Genomic DNA, 20228 nt, shown 5'->3' with positions numbered 1-20228 from the left:
TACGCGTCACGTACATTTTCAATGTCTTAGCGATTAGTTTGAACCCCTAAAATGTTTTCTAATTTGCTATAAGTGAAATCCATCTACAAGAACACTGAAGGCAAAGTGTTGTTCATGCGTAAAACATGTAACTACTTTAATGAACAATTTTGAAAAAACAAATTTGTAAAAATAATATCAAAATACAATTAAATTTATGAATGCATAGGTTAAATTTATATGTCATCTTTCTCAAACACATGAACTTTTTGTACTCCTCTACCTTTGTAAACTTGTTTCCAGTTAGTAGTGAGGTAAGGATACCTGATCTTCCCGTAATATCGGTGAGCGTTGAATTGTAACATGTCGTTATTAAAGTTATACATTACACCTATCGTTAGTGAACCTTTAGGCTTTGTCACACACCAGGCTCTTGCAATTGCAATGATGTCGCCCCAAGGATTTAATCCGTCTCCATACCTACCAAGTCCAGAATGTTCTACTGAACTAAAGGTAACTATAGCATCAAATGTTCCAAGGGTGCCATTTAAATACATCATACGAAACTCGTACGGCACCAATGTTTTAACCTGGGGGTGTGTTGATGTAATACGCCCATATTCTAAAGTTACTACTTCTCGTGCACCTGCTTCTAATGCACACGCTTCGACCCAAGGGTTTTCCGATCCAATGACTAGAACTCGGCCATCTTTGATTGATGATGCGTGTCGTAATCCATCTCGTAAAGCATTTGTTTCACCAGCATAATAAGTTCCCTGCAATGTTGCATTCTTTGCTCTTGCTACCCATAGGTCAATCATTTCTTTAGACCACAATGATGTCTCTGCCTTTTTCCCTAAATACTGTTGATTAAAGTAATAATTGGAAACCCTTATTCGACCATTCATTGTATAATCATTCAATAACTCCTTCGGAATTTTTCTCGGTGCTACTTTAAGGCCGTGTCCTCTATCAATATAATCGTTTTTAAATAAAGCTGTACAATCAATTGGAGCTTTTATATGATCAAAATATGGTCCTGGTAATCCATGTCGGGAAGTGTTACATAGCTGTCCACAATCTCTGAGAATAACCGGAATAGATACATGATAGTCAAGAGGTTGATTTGGTTGAGGGGGTAATGTAGTAGCAGCCTTTTGTGTATTACCAATCTGAGTTTTTAATGTTTCCGATGATCTCGCCTTAATTTGATTTTTATTGAGCACTATATTTCCTTGACCATCAACATACTGTACATTTTCACTGCTATTTTTTGAAGTATATACTCGATATATTGTAATTATCATGATAGCCAAGCCAAATAAAAGTAAGAAATTCCTATATTTCAAATTCATTTTCTTCGAAGTTTATTCCTGAAAAATATTAGATAATTATCAATTGGCATAAATATGCATTTTGGTAAAATGTTCATGTCTCTACTAATTTATAAACTATAGAAACATGTGATGTTATCTTTCAGTGTATTATCTTTTAAAAACTCATTCTTTACAAGTTTTCTGAAAACAAGGTATAGATGCGCAAGGGAACACTCGAGTCCGTGGCTAGCTACTATAGGAGGGGATATCTTTCTTAGCCGTATTTACTAAAAAATACTTTAAATCAGGAGACGGTATGCTTTTACAAAACACTCCGTATAGCATTTTCTGAGTGTTCTAAAACGTGCCGGAAATTGCTTCCTATAGGGTTTAAAGTTCCATTGTCTTTTACTTTCTCACTTAGAATATTTATTACAGCTTATTTGGACTTATTTCCTGTCACAATATTTTCTTTCTGTTATAAAACTTATTAAACATACAGCATTCACTACAATTGATGATAAAAAAGGTCTATAAAATGGAGAATATTTTTTTTTACTTTTCATAAAGACTAATCGCATAAATATGTCTTGTCTATATGGAATTTTGAAGAAAAAACCCATTCAAATGTTTATATTTAATATTAAATTACTTCAAACAACTTCAAACAACTTCAGTGTCAAATCAGGGACAAAATTAGCACGTTGCTTAAATTTACTAGAATTCGAATATTTAAGTCTAATTATTATTATTTGCTATACATTTTTGTTCTGTTATTTGTTTCTTCTGTTGTGATTTTAAGTGCATTTAAAAAATAATAATTATATATTAAAACTGTTACTACTATAGAATGTACAGTGCATACTTACTTAATAGTAAATCTTGGTTAAGAAATTATCACCCTGCAAATTTCGATGTTCTATACTTGGCATCACCTTCGCCAGGACACTTTTACATCATTAGCTGACTTGATTTTTTTGTCATTTCTGAAATTAAAATAAACAGATTTATCAGTGATGCCGAATAAATAATGAGGTAAACAACTTTCCGGATATCCGGGTCACGTAAACAAATCTTTTCGATGGATTCTGTAAGGTTAGTCTACCGGGATGAGGAGGGCAAACATTGAAGTCATTGAATAAAGAGGGTTGTTCGGTATGACCAGAGATGATTTTCGTGGAAAGCAATCGAACGGACGGCGCACTCAAGATGACAGGAGGAATAGCTACAAAATAGCTAAACAGTTTTATGTTGGGCTTTTGTCATCAAAATATCATTATATGCTGCCAATGCTTTATCTAAAAATATGATTGGCTACAAGATATATTTCACAAAAATGATAACGTGTGCCCAATGTCTGTTTTTGTATAACTAAAGGCGTTGGTTCGTATCTATTTCATCCAAATTATTAACGTGCCAAATATGTTAAATTTAACATATGTATATCCCAAATGACTATTCTGTGCTAATGTGTTTCGATTTTAAGCTATGTGGGTGTTAAACCTCCTACGTTTTGATGATCTAAGCAGTCGGAAACCCGGTTGAAATAGAACAAAAGAATCGAAGCTCTTTGTGAGAGAAGGCGATAAATGCTTACTGTAATGTTTACTATAGTGACAAAAATTTTAAAAGTTAATAGAAACAAACAAAATTACAATTTTCTTCTCAATTACGAAGTGTTTTATTTTTATCTAGTACATAGTTAAGCAGAACAATTAGATATCAAGTCGACGACATGGGTATCTTTCAAGTTTGATGTAGAAAATGCATAACCTCCGATTTTTATTTATTTTTTTGCCACGGACGGAAAACATATCAACCTATTAGTTCAGTAATTTTCGTGTCTGCCCTTCCATTATTTGACTCAAGAAAAAATTTCAAAAAAAATGGGCAAAAATTGTATCGAAGAGAGAGAATCGAGTGCACCTTTTTATGTTATGGCGTGTTTGAGTTGAATATTTTGTCTTGATATCGTACAAAGCAAGAATATTTCACACATCGTCTCGCTTCAGATTCTATCATTTTTATATATCAAAGCTACAGGTTGACTTTATAACATTAAAAAATCACAGTACTAAAAGATGAAATATATGGGTCAAGTGAAATGCCTATCTAATGAATCACAAAAACAGAGTAGGTGTGTTTGAATATTTTTTTTACTGAAAGTACTTGACGACAGCTTTCAAGTTGGATGATGAAAATGCATATCTTCGAAAAATTATAATTTTTTGTGTGTGATAAGTAGGGTTTATAGTCTTCAACCACTAAATAAATCTAGTCTGCCCTTCCACGAAATATTTAATAAGAATGTTTTTTAGATGTTTTTGAATTTTCGAAAATTCCACCTGACAACCGATCAGACAATAGTTTTAAGTTGAATCAATGCAGACAAAATCATTAACTGATGCTCATTAGCTAGTTGATGCATTTGTCTTTTAAAATATAACTGACATGTAAGGATCGTAATGGTGCAATGTGGATAAATTTATCGGTTTCCGAGAGCGAAATTGGCAGCGCGTCATCACTACAATGGCTTCCATTTCTACGATTGTGAAAATGAACTGGCGTAATGGGGAGATAACTTTGACGAAGTAGAATCCTGACTGTAAGTCGGACGGTTATTATTAGACATTATTTTATACCTGTTCAATTATCAATAAAATTAACATAATTTTTCTTAAAAGACTTGAGAGTTATTTTACTACTTTTGCAATATCAGAGACCAACAAATGGTTTTTGATCATACCTTCTCGTTTGTCCCGAAAATATTGCAGTTCCACAAAATAGTCTTCAATGACATACTGCAACAGTGCCAGTATCCATGCCCAGAGACTAAAGCTAGTACAAATGTATATTGCAAATCAAACATGGAGATCATGGATGTACCACCTTCCAATAATAAATCAATATCGAACACAAGTCAGTATAAAGGTTCATTGAACGTAACTCTAAAAGAAATTTAAATATGAGAATCAATCGATGCTCAGTTTTTCATCAATTAATAGAAATTTACAATGCTGGAAAAGGAGAGAGGTTGCTTTGTTTTGTTTTTTTGCGATTTTTCTAAACACTATGATTAAGTTTTAGATAATGGATTATAATACATTTTCATAAGCAGTGGAAAAGTATTATTCGTTTGTGGTGTAGATTTAATTACACGAGCTCAAATCGGTTAAATGCAAACGTTCACAAGTGGGCTGGTAGTATGAGTATTAAGCATAAGTGTGTTAAAAACTGGAATATTTTAGAAAGGAAAATCTTCTGTGAACTAAATTTAAGTCATTTATCGTGTCCTGAAAATATGGACACTAACTTTGTTGTAAAACTGTTTATGTCAAAATTACACGAAAAACATGTCGATTATTGGCATGCTGTTTTACATTCTGATAAATCTATATCGGGTAGAGGTGGCAATAAGCTACGAACGTACAGATTGTTTTAAAATAAAAAATAATTGAACCAGAGGAATACTGCAAAATAGATCTACCATTGATCACCATTCAGTCACAGAAGTGCTCTCGCCAAATTTAGATGTGGTATTGTTCCCCTAAGGATAGAAACAGGGAGATATGGAGGAAAAAAACCAGACTGTGCCATATACATGTGACGTTTTTATTGAAGATGAAGCGCATGTTTTATTAAGATGTCCTCTTTATGACGATTTTAGAAACCATTTATATTATGTTGCTGAAACTTTTAATGAAACTTTTAATATTTTAGATGATAACCAAAAGTTAGTGTTTTTATTCTCAGATATGAATATGATACCTGGTTTTGCCAAAACCTGTCATTTGATTTTAAAAAGGCGTAGAAATTACATATATTGTAAATAGTATTTTATTTCTTATTGTTTATTGGATTATATTTATACCTTTTTAATAGTCTCTTATAATTCTGTATAGAATGGCTCTCATTTTATCTAGTGTTATTTTACAATATATAAAGATTGATTGTACTTGCTGAGAGATGAAACTTTAATAAAACATTGAATTGAATTACAATATACAAAAGCTTCTGGCATAAATGACAATATAATAGGATATTGTTAAAATATCCTACATATTATATCAACTTTCTCGTCAAATGAAAGCTCGCCATAATAAGCAGATAAAATGGACTTTGTGTGTGCAAAAAATATCTCAAGATTATGGTTTCTCAAATAAACAGGAAACACAAAACTTTATTTATAAGGAATAGTTAAAATATGTTATAAAGCAGAGATTGTCTTACCTTGGTTGTGTTTGTGTGAATATTCTCATGTTAATTTTGACTCTTCCTTAAAATTCAAAACATTGACTATGATTTTGGTTTATTTTTTGACTTTTATTTACATTTCATATCAATGCATTTTAATTATCATGTTTTGATGTGTTATTTTGAAATTATCAGTTTAGACATTGAGTGACATGTTTCGATCCGTAACTAATTATCTAATTAGTGACATAGAAAATTTATAACTATTTTCTTAGAAAATAGAGATTTCGATCAATGAAATCCGCGCGCGAAATTGCAGGATTTTGTGTTTCTGTAATAGTGAAGAATGAATGTTAATCCTGTTTTAGTTAGGGATTATCATATTGTTTAGGTCTATATACAATTCGAAACAAAGAATTTCTATATATGAATTAAAACTGTCACGAAGCACATTCATAATGACAGCTTGAACGGTTTATTTATTAAGTTTTAAGTTTACTGATGCAGTAAAATTTGTGCCGTCCATGGTATGGGAATAAGAAGAACTTCAAAAGTATAAAAAAGCAATGTCAAAGCAATGCAAAAAAAAAAACAACCTTTAAAAAATAGATATAACCATAATTTTAAGCTAAAACGCTTACCAAAACTAAGATTACTGTATCTGTAGTTAGTAAGAATAGTCGTTTCCAAGGAAATCATATAAACTCTTGGAAATTCATATCAAAATTTTTTATTTTATCATTTAAATTTTAGTTTATTAAAAGAACAGTCATTGTGTTTGACATCAAGAGTGCTATACAAGTTAGTAACTCATAATATTAATGTATATATTAATTGAACTATTACTAAAGAAGAATATAATTTCTCCCTCAAACATTACACAATTTAAATTCATACTCACAATTAATAAACTTATAAAAGTTCGTCCATTATGTTGCACCGTTGTGTCACCAAATGTCTAAAACACAATGTATTTAAATTTTTAAATTTCAAGTTAGACAAGTCTTTACATCACTTAGACTAATCCCTTAATGAAATGCCAAAGGGATGTCATTAATTAATTATAAACATTGAAGTGACAATGAAACGAATTATCGATTAAAACAAATCAAGAGATCTGTGAGCTTTGGGCACATATCATTCTCTTACACTTGTTTGTAACATTGGTATAGTAAATCAGACTTTACACTGAATAGTCCATTCGTAATAAAAGTATTCCATGCTGAATTATTATATTATTTATCGCGTCTATTAGAATCTCAAATGTAAGTTTGAACCAGAGTGATAAGCTGTCTCGTTTCACTTATAAATATTTTACATTCTTTTCCTTTAAATAAATACATATACAAGAATTTACGACAATCGAGACGAATTCCTTTCCCCATTGTTAATTTCCCCATTTTTATGATGATTACACCTTGGGCCCTTCCTAAGGATTATTTTATATGTATCATCTTTTTGACTTTGCAGGGATATGAAATAAAGGAAATTGTGAATTAGAAGGTGGGACTAACTTGTCAATTGTTCGCGTCATTTAGTACAGTAAACAGGAGAGAAGGGAAGGGAAAGGACGACATCATAGCCGCCATGACCTGCCCATACCTTAAAACATTGCAAACGTTCTGATATTATTTTCCAAATATGAATTAAACCAACCTTTAAAAGCTAAATATTGCGTAGTATTGCATTTATATTCAATATTGAAAAATTTAATTGATTTTTAAAATGTATTCCTTTATTTTCACAATCCAGTAGCTTTTTAAGTAGCTGGTGTTGACATTGTATTTAACAAATAAAAGGCCAAGGGGAATTGACCACAATTCTTTCACATTGATCGACAACTATAGCTAGTTTTAATGGTAGAGTCGATGAGGAAGATTATAAATACATGTATATAATTTAAAAACCTCAGGCTAAATATATAACCAAAATTAATGACATTGTTAGTTATACACTGTAATTCTGAACAAACAAGAACAAAATTAATGACGTTCTAATTTTACAGGTTAAATACAACCTGCTAAAATCCTAAACCTAAAAAAGTTTCCTAATGACGATTCATTTTTCCAGTGTTAGTTTTTTTTCTATTTAAAGATAACATCTAAATTCGAAACGGTTCACGACCACTTACCCAATTGAAATATGAGAACTGTGTATAAAAATATAGTATGAATTTTGGAGTGAAAAACAGGAAAAATATTTCAAAGCACAGATAGAATTTTAAGATGAAAGGCAAACGTTTTGGTCAACTACTTTTATGGATACATTTGTATTTCTTTATGGGACTGGTCCCTCGGAACTGTATTTATTTTAGATTGATAGGTCCATATATGATATGTACATTCTGTCGAAACAAAAGCGATAAATTGTACAAATTTGATCTCACAATACCGTTGAAAATAGTTAGTAGTTTATTTTTGGGTATAATCTTCAATATTTGAAGGATCGCCAGAAACTAATAGTAAAAGAAGAAGAGAATGTACAAAGGCCGTACGGTGACCTATAGTTGTTAATGTCTGTGTCATTTTGATCTTTTGTGGATAGTTGTCTCATTGGCAATCATACCACATCTTCTTTTTTTATATGATCGTATTAACGTATTACGAGAGCGTTTTAATATTGAGTTATGCTTTGTTGAAATAAAAACTTCTAAGATTTTCGAATCCTTGGTTATAATCTGAGACTACTATAACACACCTTGGTTATAATCTGAGACTACTATAACACAGTGTGTTATGGTAGTCTCAGTTATAATGTATACATTAATGGTTCAATATATATGGTTATGTTATGAAAAAAAAAGATTTAAAAACGTACCTGGTTAAACTAAAATTTTATATAACAATTATCCAGACCTGTAACAAGTTATACTGTTAAAATAGTGTTAAAATACAGGTATTGTAATGCATGAATGCATTTCATGAAAGGGAAGTAAACCACAATAAATCGATCGAAATGTTTGTTTTTAACAAGTTTAAGCTTTTAAAAAATCTTGCCGATTATGAATCGATATTATCCTATCTAGTGGCATAGGTCATTAGGTGAGTAGATAAATCCGAGTTTGGTCTGACATTAAATACATTGAATGACTATAAAGTCCTTACACGTTCAGCCTTGGATTACATTTGTTGTGCATTGTTTCAACTACCATGCAACAAAATTCAATTTCACAAAGTGTACGAAAATTCTGTCATTTTTATACCCCTGAACTACCTTCAATGTCTAACATAGTCCGAATTTGAAAAAAATATACAAAACTAAGAAATGGACTATTCTGATATATTCGTGAAACCAACACTAATGACAAGTTCATTATATATTCATGTAACAAACAAGATAGACTAGTGTAATATCCCTGTAACAAAACAGATAGATGGTGCAATATCCGTGTATGAAGAACAAGATAGACTAGTGTAATAAACAAGATAGACTAGTGTAACATCCCTGTAACAAAACAGATAGATGGTGCAATATCCGTGTATAGAGAAGATCAACTGCTGTAATAAACAAGATAGACTAGTGTAATATCAGAATAAAATCAAGATTCATTAAATTGTAACATACACGATGTACTAGTGATAAATTCGTTCAGCAAGCAAGATTGGCTGGAGTAATACCTGTGTAACAAACAAGATGGACAAATTTGACATACGTGTAATAAACAAGATATACTAGTGCAATTACCGTTTAAAAAAACCCCAAGATATACTAGTGCAATATGCGTGTAACAAACACAATGTACTAGTGAAAAATTCGTTCAGCAAGCAAGATAGGCTTTGAGTGAATATCTGTGTAACAAACGAGATCATGGAAAACATGATATACGTGAAATAAACAAGTTGGACTAGTGTAATATCCGTTTAACAACAAGATATACTAGTGGAATATGCGTGTTTCAATCACGATATTCTAGTGTAACGTATGTGTGTATTCAACAATACAGACTTAGTCTAATGTAATACCCGTGTAACAAACAAGATAACATATATGGATTTTCCTAATATGAAAGCTATATATATATTGTGTAATGAAATAAAATTTTAGACAGCTGAGTAGTAATTTAGCCTTCAAAGATAGTTCATGAGAACATCAAGAGTATTTTTTTACATGTTTTATTGGCTATTTTCTGTTTGACTGTCTGCATTTTCATAGATAGACCGGTCATGGCGCTAGAAATTTATGTAGACATATAAGTGTTTACAACCACTTTTTCTACCCAATTTGTTTGACGCAATTTTACCAAAAAATGAGACGAAAGACATTTTTTTTTATTTCTTGATAAATATATGAAAACGATTTCAGTAAAGGTTTCACCAGAAAGGATTGAAATTCTACTTGTGGCCAAAGATTTTGGAAATATGTGACATCTGCTCCCCCTTTTTTAGCTCACCTGGCCCGAAGTTTAAAAAATGTGTGGCGTGAACCTGCCAACCAACCAAGATGGCCGCCATGGCTAAAAATAGAAAATAGGGGTGAAATGTAGATTTTGGCTTATAACTCTAAAACCAAAGCGTTTAGAGCAAATCTGACATGGGGGTAAAATAAACTTTTAGGTCAAGATCTATCTGCCCTGAAATTTTCAGACAAATCGGACAACCCGTTGTTGGGTTGAATTAGTAATTTTAAGGAAATTTTTCAGTTTTTGCTTATTAACCTGAATATTATTACCTTAATACATCCTGTTGGAAAGATGCGTGGTTCCGTCTTCAGGTGAATCCTCCTTCCTCGGCTGTTTCGGCGCTGTCCACTACAACCTCCAGAGGTGCGCCGACTGGGGTGATCAAGTCCCAGCCCGAAACCACTTGGCTATCCATCCCTGCCTCTACACTTTACTGCTTCCACTGTTCTGACATTTTCCTCCATAACCACATTGATGCTGTCTCTGCCTCTTTACACAAGTTCCCTATCAGTTTACTTCTTTCCCCTCCAACAATACCAAGTGCTCTCAATGCTCGCCACATAGACTGTCCAACAAACCCTCTGCTTCCCACTTCCACTGGAAATAACCAACCCCGCCATCCATTGTCTCTACATTCTGCAAGTAGATCTTGGAACTTCAGTCTCTTTCTTTCGTAGGCATCTTCTATTCTTTCTTCCCATGGTACAGTTAGTTCCAGCAGGATTGCCTGTTTTGTTGAGGCGGACCAAATGACGATGTCAGGTCTCTGGTTTGTTACTGCAATCTGTGGAGGGAATTGTAACTTCTGTTTAAGATCTACCAACATTTGCCAATCAGTTGCTGTTACTAATAAACCACTTCCTTCCACCTTCTTCTTCTGACCTTTCTCTCCTTCCTTAACAAAATTGACAAAAGTAAGTCCTTCCTTGTTTTTCCTTGGCTTCCTGATGTTTCTCTCTAGGGTGTCTGCTAGTGTCCCTAATACCTTGTCGTGTCGCCATGTATACCTCCCGTCTTTCAAAGCACTCGAGCATGATGATAATATGTGCTCCAAGTTTGCTGGCTTACCACAAAGAACACACTTTGGGTCGTCTATCAATCCCCATGTTGCTAGATTTGTTGGGCTTGGCAATACATCATATACTGACTTCAGCTTAAATTGCAACCTATGTGGCTCCATCTTCCAGATCTCATTCCATCCTAACTTCTGCTGTCTTGCTCCCTCCCAGTTTAACCAGCTTCCCTGCTTCTTCATACTCACTGCCTTTACCATTATACTTTCTTCTTCCATTGATCGTACCTCTTTCTGTACCAGATGTCTTTTTTCTTCCACTGTTGCTGTTCTCCATTTTGCTGTAGGTGTAACATCCAGCCCCTGTCTTCCAACTGCAACTCTGCCCACTATCTCACTGTGTTTTAATCGTGACTCAGCATCTTCTATCGTCTTCTTTGTTGACCACTTCCTTCCAGTTCTTATTTCTACTTTTGCTGATCGTACTTTCTCATCCCTGCTGTTTTTTAACGTCAGATGTTGTCTAACCTTGGTCACCTTGAATTCCTCAGTGATTGACTTGAGTGGTAGGTGTAACTTGGTTCCTAAACTGTATAGGCCCACACTGCTGAAACTGCGTGGTACTCCAAGCCATCTACGTAAGTAACTGTTTGATATTCTTTCCATTCCCTCTACCGTTGTCATTGGTACATCATACACAAGAAGTGGCCACAGCAGCCGAGGCAATATCCCATGCTGGTAAATCCATGCCTTGTACTTTCCTGGTAGTCCACTCTTATCTACTGCCTTTAACCAGTCGTCCAACTGCTTATATGTATCTTCCACATTCAACTTATCTGACAAGGTGTTGTTGAACCATTTTCCGAGACACTTAACTGGCTTCTCTGAGACTGTTGGTATTATTTCGTCTCCTATTTTAAACCTTTCCTCCTTGACTTTACCATTCTTCACTACCAAACTTCTGGATTTGCTAGGCTTCACTCTCATTCTTGCCCAGGTGATCATCTTATCAAGCTCTTGTAGTGTCCACCTGGCTTCGATAACTGTCTTTGTGCTTATTGTCATATCATCCATGAATGCTCTTCCTGGTGGTTGCCGTACTCCTGACTTCATCCATGGACCTCTGCTCTTCTTCTCTACTGACTTCACAATCATATTCATTGCTGCGGAGAAAAGGATGACAGATATCGTGCATCCTGTCACTATTCCCACTTCTAAACGTTGCCATGATGTTGTAAAATACCCAACGGTAAATCTCAGCTGCAGATGGTTGAAGTACTCTCTTATCAGCTCTCTTACACCGTCAGGTACATGGTATCTCTCCAGCATCAACTCAACTAACTTGTGTGGTACTGTCCCATATGCATTCGCTAAATCCAGCCAGACAACTGCGAGCTCTCCCTTTGAATCTTTCGCTTCTCGGATTATCTGTGATAATACCTTGTGTGTTCAATGCAGCCTGATACACCGGGTACCCCTCCTTTCTGTACTGCAATGTCAATGTACTCGTTGCTCAGCATGTAGTTTGTCATCCTTTTAGCAAGAATAGCAAGAAATATCTTTCCTTCTACATTTAACAGTAAGATTGTTCTAAACTGTTTTAATGTCTCTGACTTCTCTTCCTTTGGTATAAAGCACCCTTCTGCCTTGTGCCAACTCTCTGCTAGTCGACCTCTTCTCCAGATGACTCTTATTAACTTCCATAGACGTCTTGTAATTCTCTGACAGTTCTTGTATACCTTATATGGTACTCCATTTGGACCTGGTGCTGATGCTGCCCTTCCTTTCTTGATAACATCTACTACCTCTTTCAACTTTGGTGGTGATTCATCAAAAACCTGCTCTGGATCCTCCGGGCGTATAAGTTGTTCTATATCTGGGAGTTCGTCTTCCCTTTTTGGATCACTGTGCATTTCTCTTAAATATTCTTCTACTTCCTCTTTACTAGCTTTTAGTTGTCCTGATCCTTTCTTCCCCAACAATCTTGATATAAATTGGAAAGGATCTGATGTAAATTGAGCTCTTGCTTTCTCTCTCTTTTTCCTCCTTTTCCTAGTTCTCTCTGCTCTCCTTGTGATCTTGAGTTTCTTCCTGATGGTGTCCCTCAGCTCAGATAATGCTGGTTTTTCATCCTCTGATGCCTGATTATATCTTTTCTTAAGTTGCCTTAGGTCTTTCCTCATCTTTGCTATTTTGGATTCTCTTCTGTTCTTTTGACCCTCTCGCCTCACCACCTCTTTCTCATCTGCACCAAATCTGTCCATACCTATGTTGTAAATACATGATGTCATTGATTCTATCTTCCTGTCTATGTTACCTGCCAATGTTGTGTTCAAAATTGCATCCACATCCTCATCAAACTGTTGCCATTCACTTTTACTTTTATTGTTGGGCCATTTTACTTTCTTTCTTCTTATGTTCTCACTTGTGTCTGGTGTTCTTTTTGGCTCTTGTGGCTGTCTGTTGTTGTCTAAGCCCTCCTTTTCCTGTTGATTCCTCTCTTCCATGCTGTCCTCTTCATTGTATAACACATGGAGGCTGTGGTCGCTGTGGTTTGTATCCTGAACCACCTCCTCCTCCGTCTCACCAGGTTGCCCTGTGCGTTGTGTTATGCTCTGATTTGGCTTGCATTTCATCTTTCCCATATGTATCTTCAGACCTCGTTGGTTCTTGCAAACTTTCCCACAGATGCATACATTTTATACATATTATAGATAGAGATAAGCTGTAAACAGCAATAATGTTCAGCAAAGTAAGATCTACAAATAAGTCGACATGACCAAAATTGTCTGTTGACCCATTAAGGAGTTATTGTCCTTTATAGTCAATTTCTAACCATTTTTCTAAAATTTTAGTATTCTTTTAAAAAATCTTCTCCCCTGAAACTACAGGGCCAAATTTAACCAAACTTGACCACAATCATCATTTGGGGATCTAGTTTTAAAAATATGTGGCGTGACCCTGCCAACCAACCAAGATGGCCGCCATGGCTAAAAATAGTAAATAGGCGCGAAATGTAGATGTTGGCTTATATCTCTGAAACCAAATCATTTAGAGCAAATCTAACGGGAATAGATTGTTTATCATTTCAAGATCTATCTGCCCTGAAATTTTCAGACAAAACAGAAAACCTGTTGTTGGGTTGCTGCCCCAGAATTAGTAATTTTAAGGAAATTTTGCAGTTTTTGGTTATTATCTTGAATATTATAATAGATGAGATAAACTGTAAACAGCAATAATGTCCAGCAAAGTAAGATCTACAAATAAGTCATCATGACCAAAATTGTCAGTTTACCCCGTTAAAAAGGGAGTTATTGCCCTTTATAGTCATTTTTTAACAATTTTCATAAATTTTTGTAAATTTTTAGAATATATTTTTCACTGCAATTACTGGGCCAAGTTCATTATAGATAGAGATAATTGTAGCAAGCAGAATGTCCAGTAAAGTGAGATCTACAAACACATCATGATCACCAAAACACAATTTTGTCATGAATTTATCTGTGTCCATTGTTTAATATGCACATAGACCAAGGTGAACGAAACAGGCTCTTGAGAGCCTCTAGTTGCATTATTTTATAGTAAATAATTGCAGATTGTTGCCATGGATACAGCAAAAAGAAATGATATTTTACCATTTCAGCTACTCTATATCAAATCTATGGAAGATATAATTGATCACAAGCAAATGCACATATATGACTCAAACAATAAGCTTAATTTGTAAGAAAACAAGAAAAATGGGATAATAAAATTCAGGAGAGTAAATTTTTACATATTTGCCTAACTGTGTTTTGCTATCTAAATGATATTAAAAAAGATTAAGAAATAATTGATGCAAGCTATACTTTAATTGTAGTTTTAACATGGGTAGGCATTATATTCGTGATTTGTAATGCCTACCCATGTTAAAACTACAATAAAGTGAGCTATACTTTATTGTAGTTTTAACATGGGTAGGCATTATATTTGTGATTATTTTTGCCCGAGCGATAGTGAGGGCTAAAATAACACGAATGTAATGTCTACCCATGTTAAAACTACAATAAAGTATAGCTTGCATCAATTATTTCGATTCTGATTAGGACAATTAACGTAATTTCTATGTCCGATGTGTATTAAGGTAAAGCGATTGTGTAGACTCTTCAACGAACCTCCCTTTTTGTTTGTAAAGAAGCAAACAGTTGGCACTGTGATTTTTCAGAGGGAGGAGTTTTTGAACAGCCAGCATGAACGGTTGTCGTATCCAGGTCAAATATGTCAATTTCGGAATGCAACACATTACAGTCATAATAAAACATGTGCATCATATAAAAGTTTGGAAGCGTTTTAAGTTAATGAAATATATTAAATACATGACAATTTGATAAAATTCATTATTATGCAATAGTCAATATACACATGTGTTATAATAAATATTGGATTTAGAGAATGGGTTTATTCATAAAGCGAAAGAAGCACGTCATATTAGCCTAAAAAGTGCCATTCCGGAATATGACCAGGAAACCCTGGTAGCCCAAAAGTTAGGAACAATGTATTTAGTAATATAATCCTCTGAGTTCAATTCAGCATATATTAAACCACCAATGTCCGAGTGTTTGCCTGGATTTTATTTTAATAAATATAATTTCATACGGTTGAACGTAGTGAATTAGAGTGAAATTATTTTCTCTTGTCTTTTCATGATGTATATAGGTGTCGCACCTATCGTGTGGTCAGTTTCCCGCCGAAACGGGGGTTTCGGTCATTCAGCACGACAGCGCCAAAGCGATCGGTCCGCTTCTAAATAATTGGTAAATTAAATTGTTGGTAATGGCTGAAAATGAGAAGTTAGATGTGCATGACCGTGAGGTTTCACTTAGTGATGTGATGCAAGCTGTTAAAACGCAAGGTGAATTTAACGCTAGTTTAAGGAAAGACATTTCCGATTTAAGACAAGAAGTTCACGGGGCTACTGTTTCTGTTGCTTCCCAAGTTAAAAAGTTAAAAACTGAATCCCAGTATAATTGGAAATACGAGGGGAATAAAGTTCTATTCCTTCTTAACACTGAATTTTTAGAAGATCTCACACAATCCATTTGGGCAATTGATAACTCAAAAGTTGATTATGCACGAGATACTATCAAAGAAGTAATTGATAAGATCAAAAGACGAAATAAACTTATCAAAATCGCCGATAGCAGCGAAGGGGGATGGGAGACTGTTCGTCAGTATGAAACTAACCCAGTAGCAAGTGACTCTGACGATGAGAGCAAAATAAATAAAGCAGAAAACAAGGCGTTACGTAAACGCAATTCAAAAGGGAAAAAGGCGGCTGCTAAGCCTAACTTTAATTATGAATCGAGTGCTCCTTCTCAATTTAATGCTACTTTTCCAGCAAAAAATCAGCCCTTTCGTGACCCCCAGTCATGGTACAACGGGCAAGCCTTGTACCATGGTCAAGCCAGTCAAGCCAGCACGAGTGGTAATCAGCGAGGAAAATCGCTAGAACCGGGAATAAATTGTGCCCCGTAAAGAATTTAGAGAAGTATTTGGAATGGAGTAATAATCAAACGGATTGTGATTTATATTTATTTCGGAATTTGACGAAATCCAAGGATAGCTTTACATTCCGTAAAGACAACAAACCTCTTTCATATACAAAAATGAGCGAGCTTTTTATTGAAGTTTTTACTCCGTTTGTGCCGAACATAAAATCATTTGGTCTCCATAGTTTGAGAGCAGGTGGGGCATCTGCAGCTTGTAATTTTGGAATTTCGGATAGACTGTTTAAAAGGCATGGACGATGGAAATCGGAGACTGCGAAAGATGGTTATGTGAAGGACTCTTTTTCCGACAAAATGTTGGTTTCACTAAATTTGGGTCTATAGATATATTTTTGAATAAATCTCTATTTTTTCATACGTTTTTTCCCGTTCTTTAGCACAGCAGCGGCGTTGTCGTGTAGCTTTGCACTTTATTTATGAGTTTTGTATTCTTTAAGAAATAATTCATGGAAGCCATATATTGTTGGAAATTTACACATGGCCTGGGCCGTGATATTCGAATTTTATCCTGAGCGTTAGCGAGGGATAAAATTAACGAATATCACGGCCCAGGCCATGTGTAAATTTCCAACAATATATGGCTTTCATGAATTATTTCGATTCTAATAGGACAAATACGGTCATTAAAAAACTGAGGCGAGGGTGGGTATGCTGTGTGTGTGGCTATTCTTTTTTACTCCCTGCTAGATAAAGCTCAAATATATCTTTATAAATATGTAGCTTGCGTAGGTTAGTTTGTGAATAACTGCTAGAAAAAAAACTTTTTAATTCTTTAAATTCTCAAACCCAACATTTGCCATTTTAAATTTACATGTTTTTCTCGTAACCTTCCTTTAAATTCAAAGTTGACATTTTGTAACTAAGGAGCCGCCATGTTGACTTGCTGAAACGAGTAAATATGCGAATAATGCAATAGAATAGAAAATAAAACAAAACCTACCTCAAAAATCAGTTTTAATACAATATCATACGAATTCCGATGGTTCATGCAACAGAAAACTTTCAACTTTAGCAGTTTCATTTGTATGACGTCATGTTTTGAAATGACTTAAATGCGCCAAAAAGATTAAAAAACTTTCGCGTAATTTTATTTAATTTTTATTTTGTTGATTTTTCCGAGCTCTTGTGCATTACTTCTTTTTATTATGCATACGAATAAGAAAAAAAGTTATTTTGTCTTTTTTAATTGCCCTTTTTAAAACAATAAAATCGGCAGAGGGTCTGCAAATAGGTTCCAATACATGTAGATTTACGTGGGAAGTATATTGTAACAGCCATTATTATGTATATCTCTGAGTCTGCGCTAGGTATATTTTATCGAGAATTTTATCACAGTGTTGTTTACAAAGCTAAAGAAGCACGTCATATTAGAATTATACTTTCACAGTAAAGGTTTTTCTAAGGCATACATTATCAAGGGGTGACGTACATGAGACGAGTATTATATATATAGTGAAGTTTACTACAGAATGAAGGGTGTTACAAGAGAAATATAATTTCATACGGTTGAACGTAGTGAATTAGAGTGAAATTATTTTCTCTTGTCTTTTCATGATGTATATAGGTGTCGCACCTATCGTGTGGTCAGTTTCCCGCCGAAACGGGGGTTTCGGTCATTCAGCACGACAGCGCCAAAGCGATCGGTCCTCTTCTAAATACTTGGTAAATTTTAATTTATTCAATAAGTCCCCCCCTTTTTTAATTATTTATAAGATATATAGGATTGATAGGACTGGAGGGTTGTTTTTTCTTTTTGGTATTGTATTTTGTGGAGTATATAGTTGTGTAGTTGTGTATATGTGTATAATATATATATACTTAGTGTTTATGAATGTTCATGTGTAACATATTTAATAAACATAGCAGCGGCGTTGTCGTGTAGCTTTGCACTTTATTTATGAGTTTTTTATTCTTTATACTTTCACAGTAAATGTTTTTCTAAGGCATACATTATCAAGGGGTGACGTACATGAGACGAGTATTATATATATAGTGAAGTTTACTACAGAATGAAGGGTGTTACAAGAGAAACATAATTTCATACGGTTGAACGTAGTGAATTAGAGTGAAATTATTTTCTCTTGTCTTTTCATGATGTATATAGGTGTCACACCTATCGTGTAGTCAGTTTCCCGCCGAAACGGGGGTTTCGGTCATTCAGCACGACAGCGCCAAAGCGATCGGTCCTCTTCTAAATACTTGGTAAATTTTAATTTATTCAATAAGTCCCCCCCTTTTTTAATTATTTATAAGATATATAGGATTGATAGGACTGGAGGGTTGTTTTTTCTTTTTGGTATTGTATTGTGTGGAGTATATAGTTGTGTATATGTGTATAATATATATATACTTAGTGTTTATGAATGTTCATGTGTAACATATTTAATAAACATAGCAGCGGCGTTGTCGTGTAGCTTTGCACTTTATTTATGAGTTTTGTATTCTTTATACTTTCACAGTAAAGGTTTTTCTAAGGCATACATTATCAAGGGGTGACGTACATGAGACGAGTATTATATATATAGTGAAGTTTACTACAGAATGAAGGGTGTTACAAGAGAACAACTACTAAAATATACAGTACTATATACTATATATATGATACATTTTGTCTGGCAATTAATAATTGTTCGTGAATATGAACTATGCACTAAATCAGAAAAAGTAACCGCTCAGGATAAAAGTTGATATCAGACGGGTTTAGTTGTTCTGTTTCGGTCTTTGAATGTTTTATTCTCTTAGACGTTTTACAATGTAGCAAACCAGGCTCGACTTTCATTAGGAAATATGTTAAATAAGTTCTTAGAGACATTTTAGCATATTGCAATTTATTTTTAATGTTCAAGTACAAACGCGTCGCTATGATGATATTTTATATGCTTAAATTTTCCAAATGATTTTGACTGGGTTCGTGATTACCAATGTTTAGTTTTAGGTTTAGATTATTAACGTTGTCTGTCTTTCCGTCGTTTTTACTTTTTATTTGATGTTGCGGTCTTTTTTGTTTGACTTGTGATATTTTTTATTGTCACCTTGGTATCTTTTCCCTCCTTATCCATTTCCAGTGTAGATAATAAACAACAATTAACGTTCTGTTTCTTTGATTATTTGTTTACTAGTATATCCGGTTTATCTTTCATTTTGACAGCGTTTGATCTTTACTTCAAAATAGTTCTAACTATATTGATGTCTATTTTTCGTGTAGCTTTTGATAGTAAATGGTCTAGATAGAAAAGGGGAGGTTTGTATGCACGTAAATCTGGTATGTTTAACACAGAAAATGTTGTGTCGTTAGTTAGTGAGGATATATGATCCATGTCGTCTTGTTGATGGTTTAATCCACCATTTTCTACATTTGAAAATGCCTATACCAAGTCAGGAATACTTTCCGATTTGATTTTCCTCTGAGTTCAGTATTTTTGTGATTTTACTTTTTATCTATATAATGTAAAAGAAGTGCGAAAGATACCAGAGGGACATTCAAGCTCATAGAACGAAAAATAAACTGACAACGTCACGACTGAAAAAGAAAAAGACAAACAGACAAGTAAAAGTACACAAGATACAGCCCGTAACAGAGTAGTGACCGAATTCGCGTTTCTTTACCGTCAGAATAAGTTACGTAATCGACAAACTTATTTCAGAAGTGACATAATTTAATTTTCTTCATCGACAAAATATTTCATGTCCAACGTGTAAGTTTTCATTATTTAAGTCGAAGTTTTTTTAACACAGTAAAACATTTTTTATAATCAACCTCTGTCATTGGCATTTTCATTTTA

At 34.1% G+C, this 20228-nt stretch overlaps 2 protein-coding genes across 4 annotated transcripts; both read right to left on the bottom strand.

Annotated features, from left to right (window-relative positions):
* Positions 1 to 107: 107 nt before the first annotated feature.
* Positions 108 to 8398, bottom strand: LOC139513068 (uncharacterized). 3 transcript variants are annotated; one of them, XM_071301195.1, is made up of 4 exons: positions 8307 to 8381; positions 6391 to 6447; positions 2165 to 2281; positions 108 to 1352 (listed from the first exon to the last, which is right to left on the bottom strand). In XM_071301195.1, exon 4 carries the CDS (start codon positions 1332 to 1334, stop codon positions 216 to 218), a length of 1119 nt encoding a protein of 372 aa, XP_071157296.1. In that variant the 5' UTR covers positions 1335 to 1352; positions 2165 to 2281; positions 6391 to 6447; positions 8307 to 8381; the 3' UTR covers positions 108 to 215. The 3 variants fall into 3 exon arrangements, with proteins under 3 accessions (XP_071157296.1, XP_071157295.1, XP_071157298.1); XM_071301194.1 differs by lacking the exon at positions 6391 to 6447 and having other exon boundaries at positions 8307 to 8398; XM_071301197.1 differs by lacking the exons at positions 6391 to 6447; positions 8307 to 8381 and adding an exon at positions 4042 to 4187.
* Positions 8399 to 10318: 1920 nt separating this feature from the next.
* On the bottom strand, positions 10319 to 12229 carry LOC139511034 (uncharacterized). The gene has a single exon (XM_071297602.1). It carries the CDS (start codon positions 12227 to 12229, stop codon positions 10319 to 10321), a length of 1911 nt encoding a protein of 636 aa, XP_071153703.1.
* Between the last annotated feature and the right edge of the window lie 7999 nt (positions 12230 to 20228).

Source organism: Mytilus edulis, chromosome 2, assembly GCF_963676685.1.
Source record: "Mytilus edulis chromosome 2, xbMytEdul2.2, whole genome shotgun sequence".
NCBI classification, from domain to species: domain Eukaryota; kingdom Metazoa; phylum Mollusca; class Bivalvia; order Mytilida; family Mytilidae; genus Mytilus; species Mytilus edulis.
Note: the sequence above shows the minus strand (reverse complement) of the source record. Positions and strands in the feature narration are given on the sequence as shown.

Bases quoted from the DNA above. Each gene is read 5' to 3' on its own strand.
- LOC139513068 (XM_071301194.1), bottom strand. From the start codon at position 1,334: ATGAATTTGAAATATAGGAATTTCTTACTTTTATTTGGCTTGGCTATC.
- LOC139511034 (XM_071297602.1), bottom strand. From the start codon at position 12,229: ATGCTGGAGAGATACCATGTACCTGACGGTGTAAGAGAGCTGATAAGA.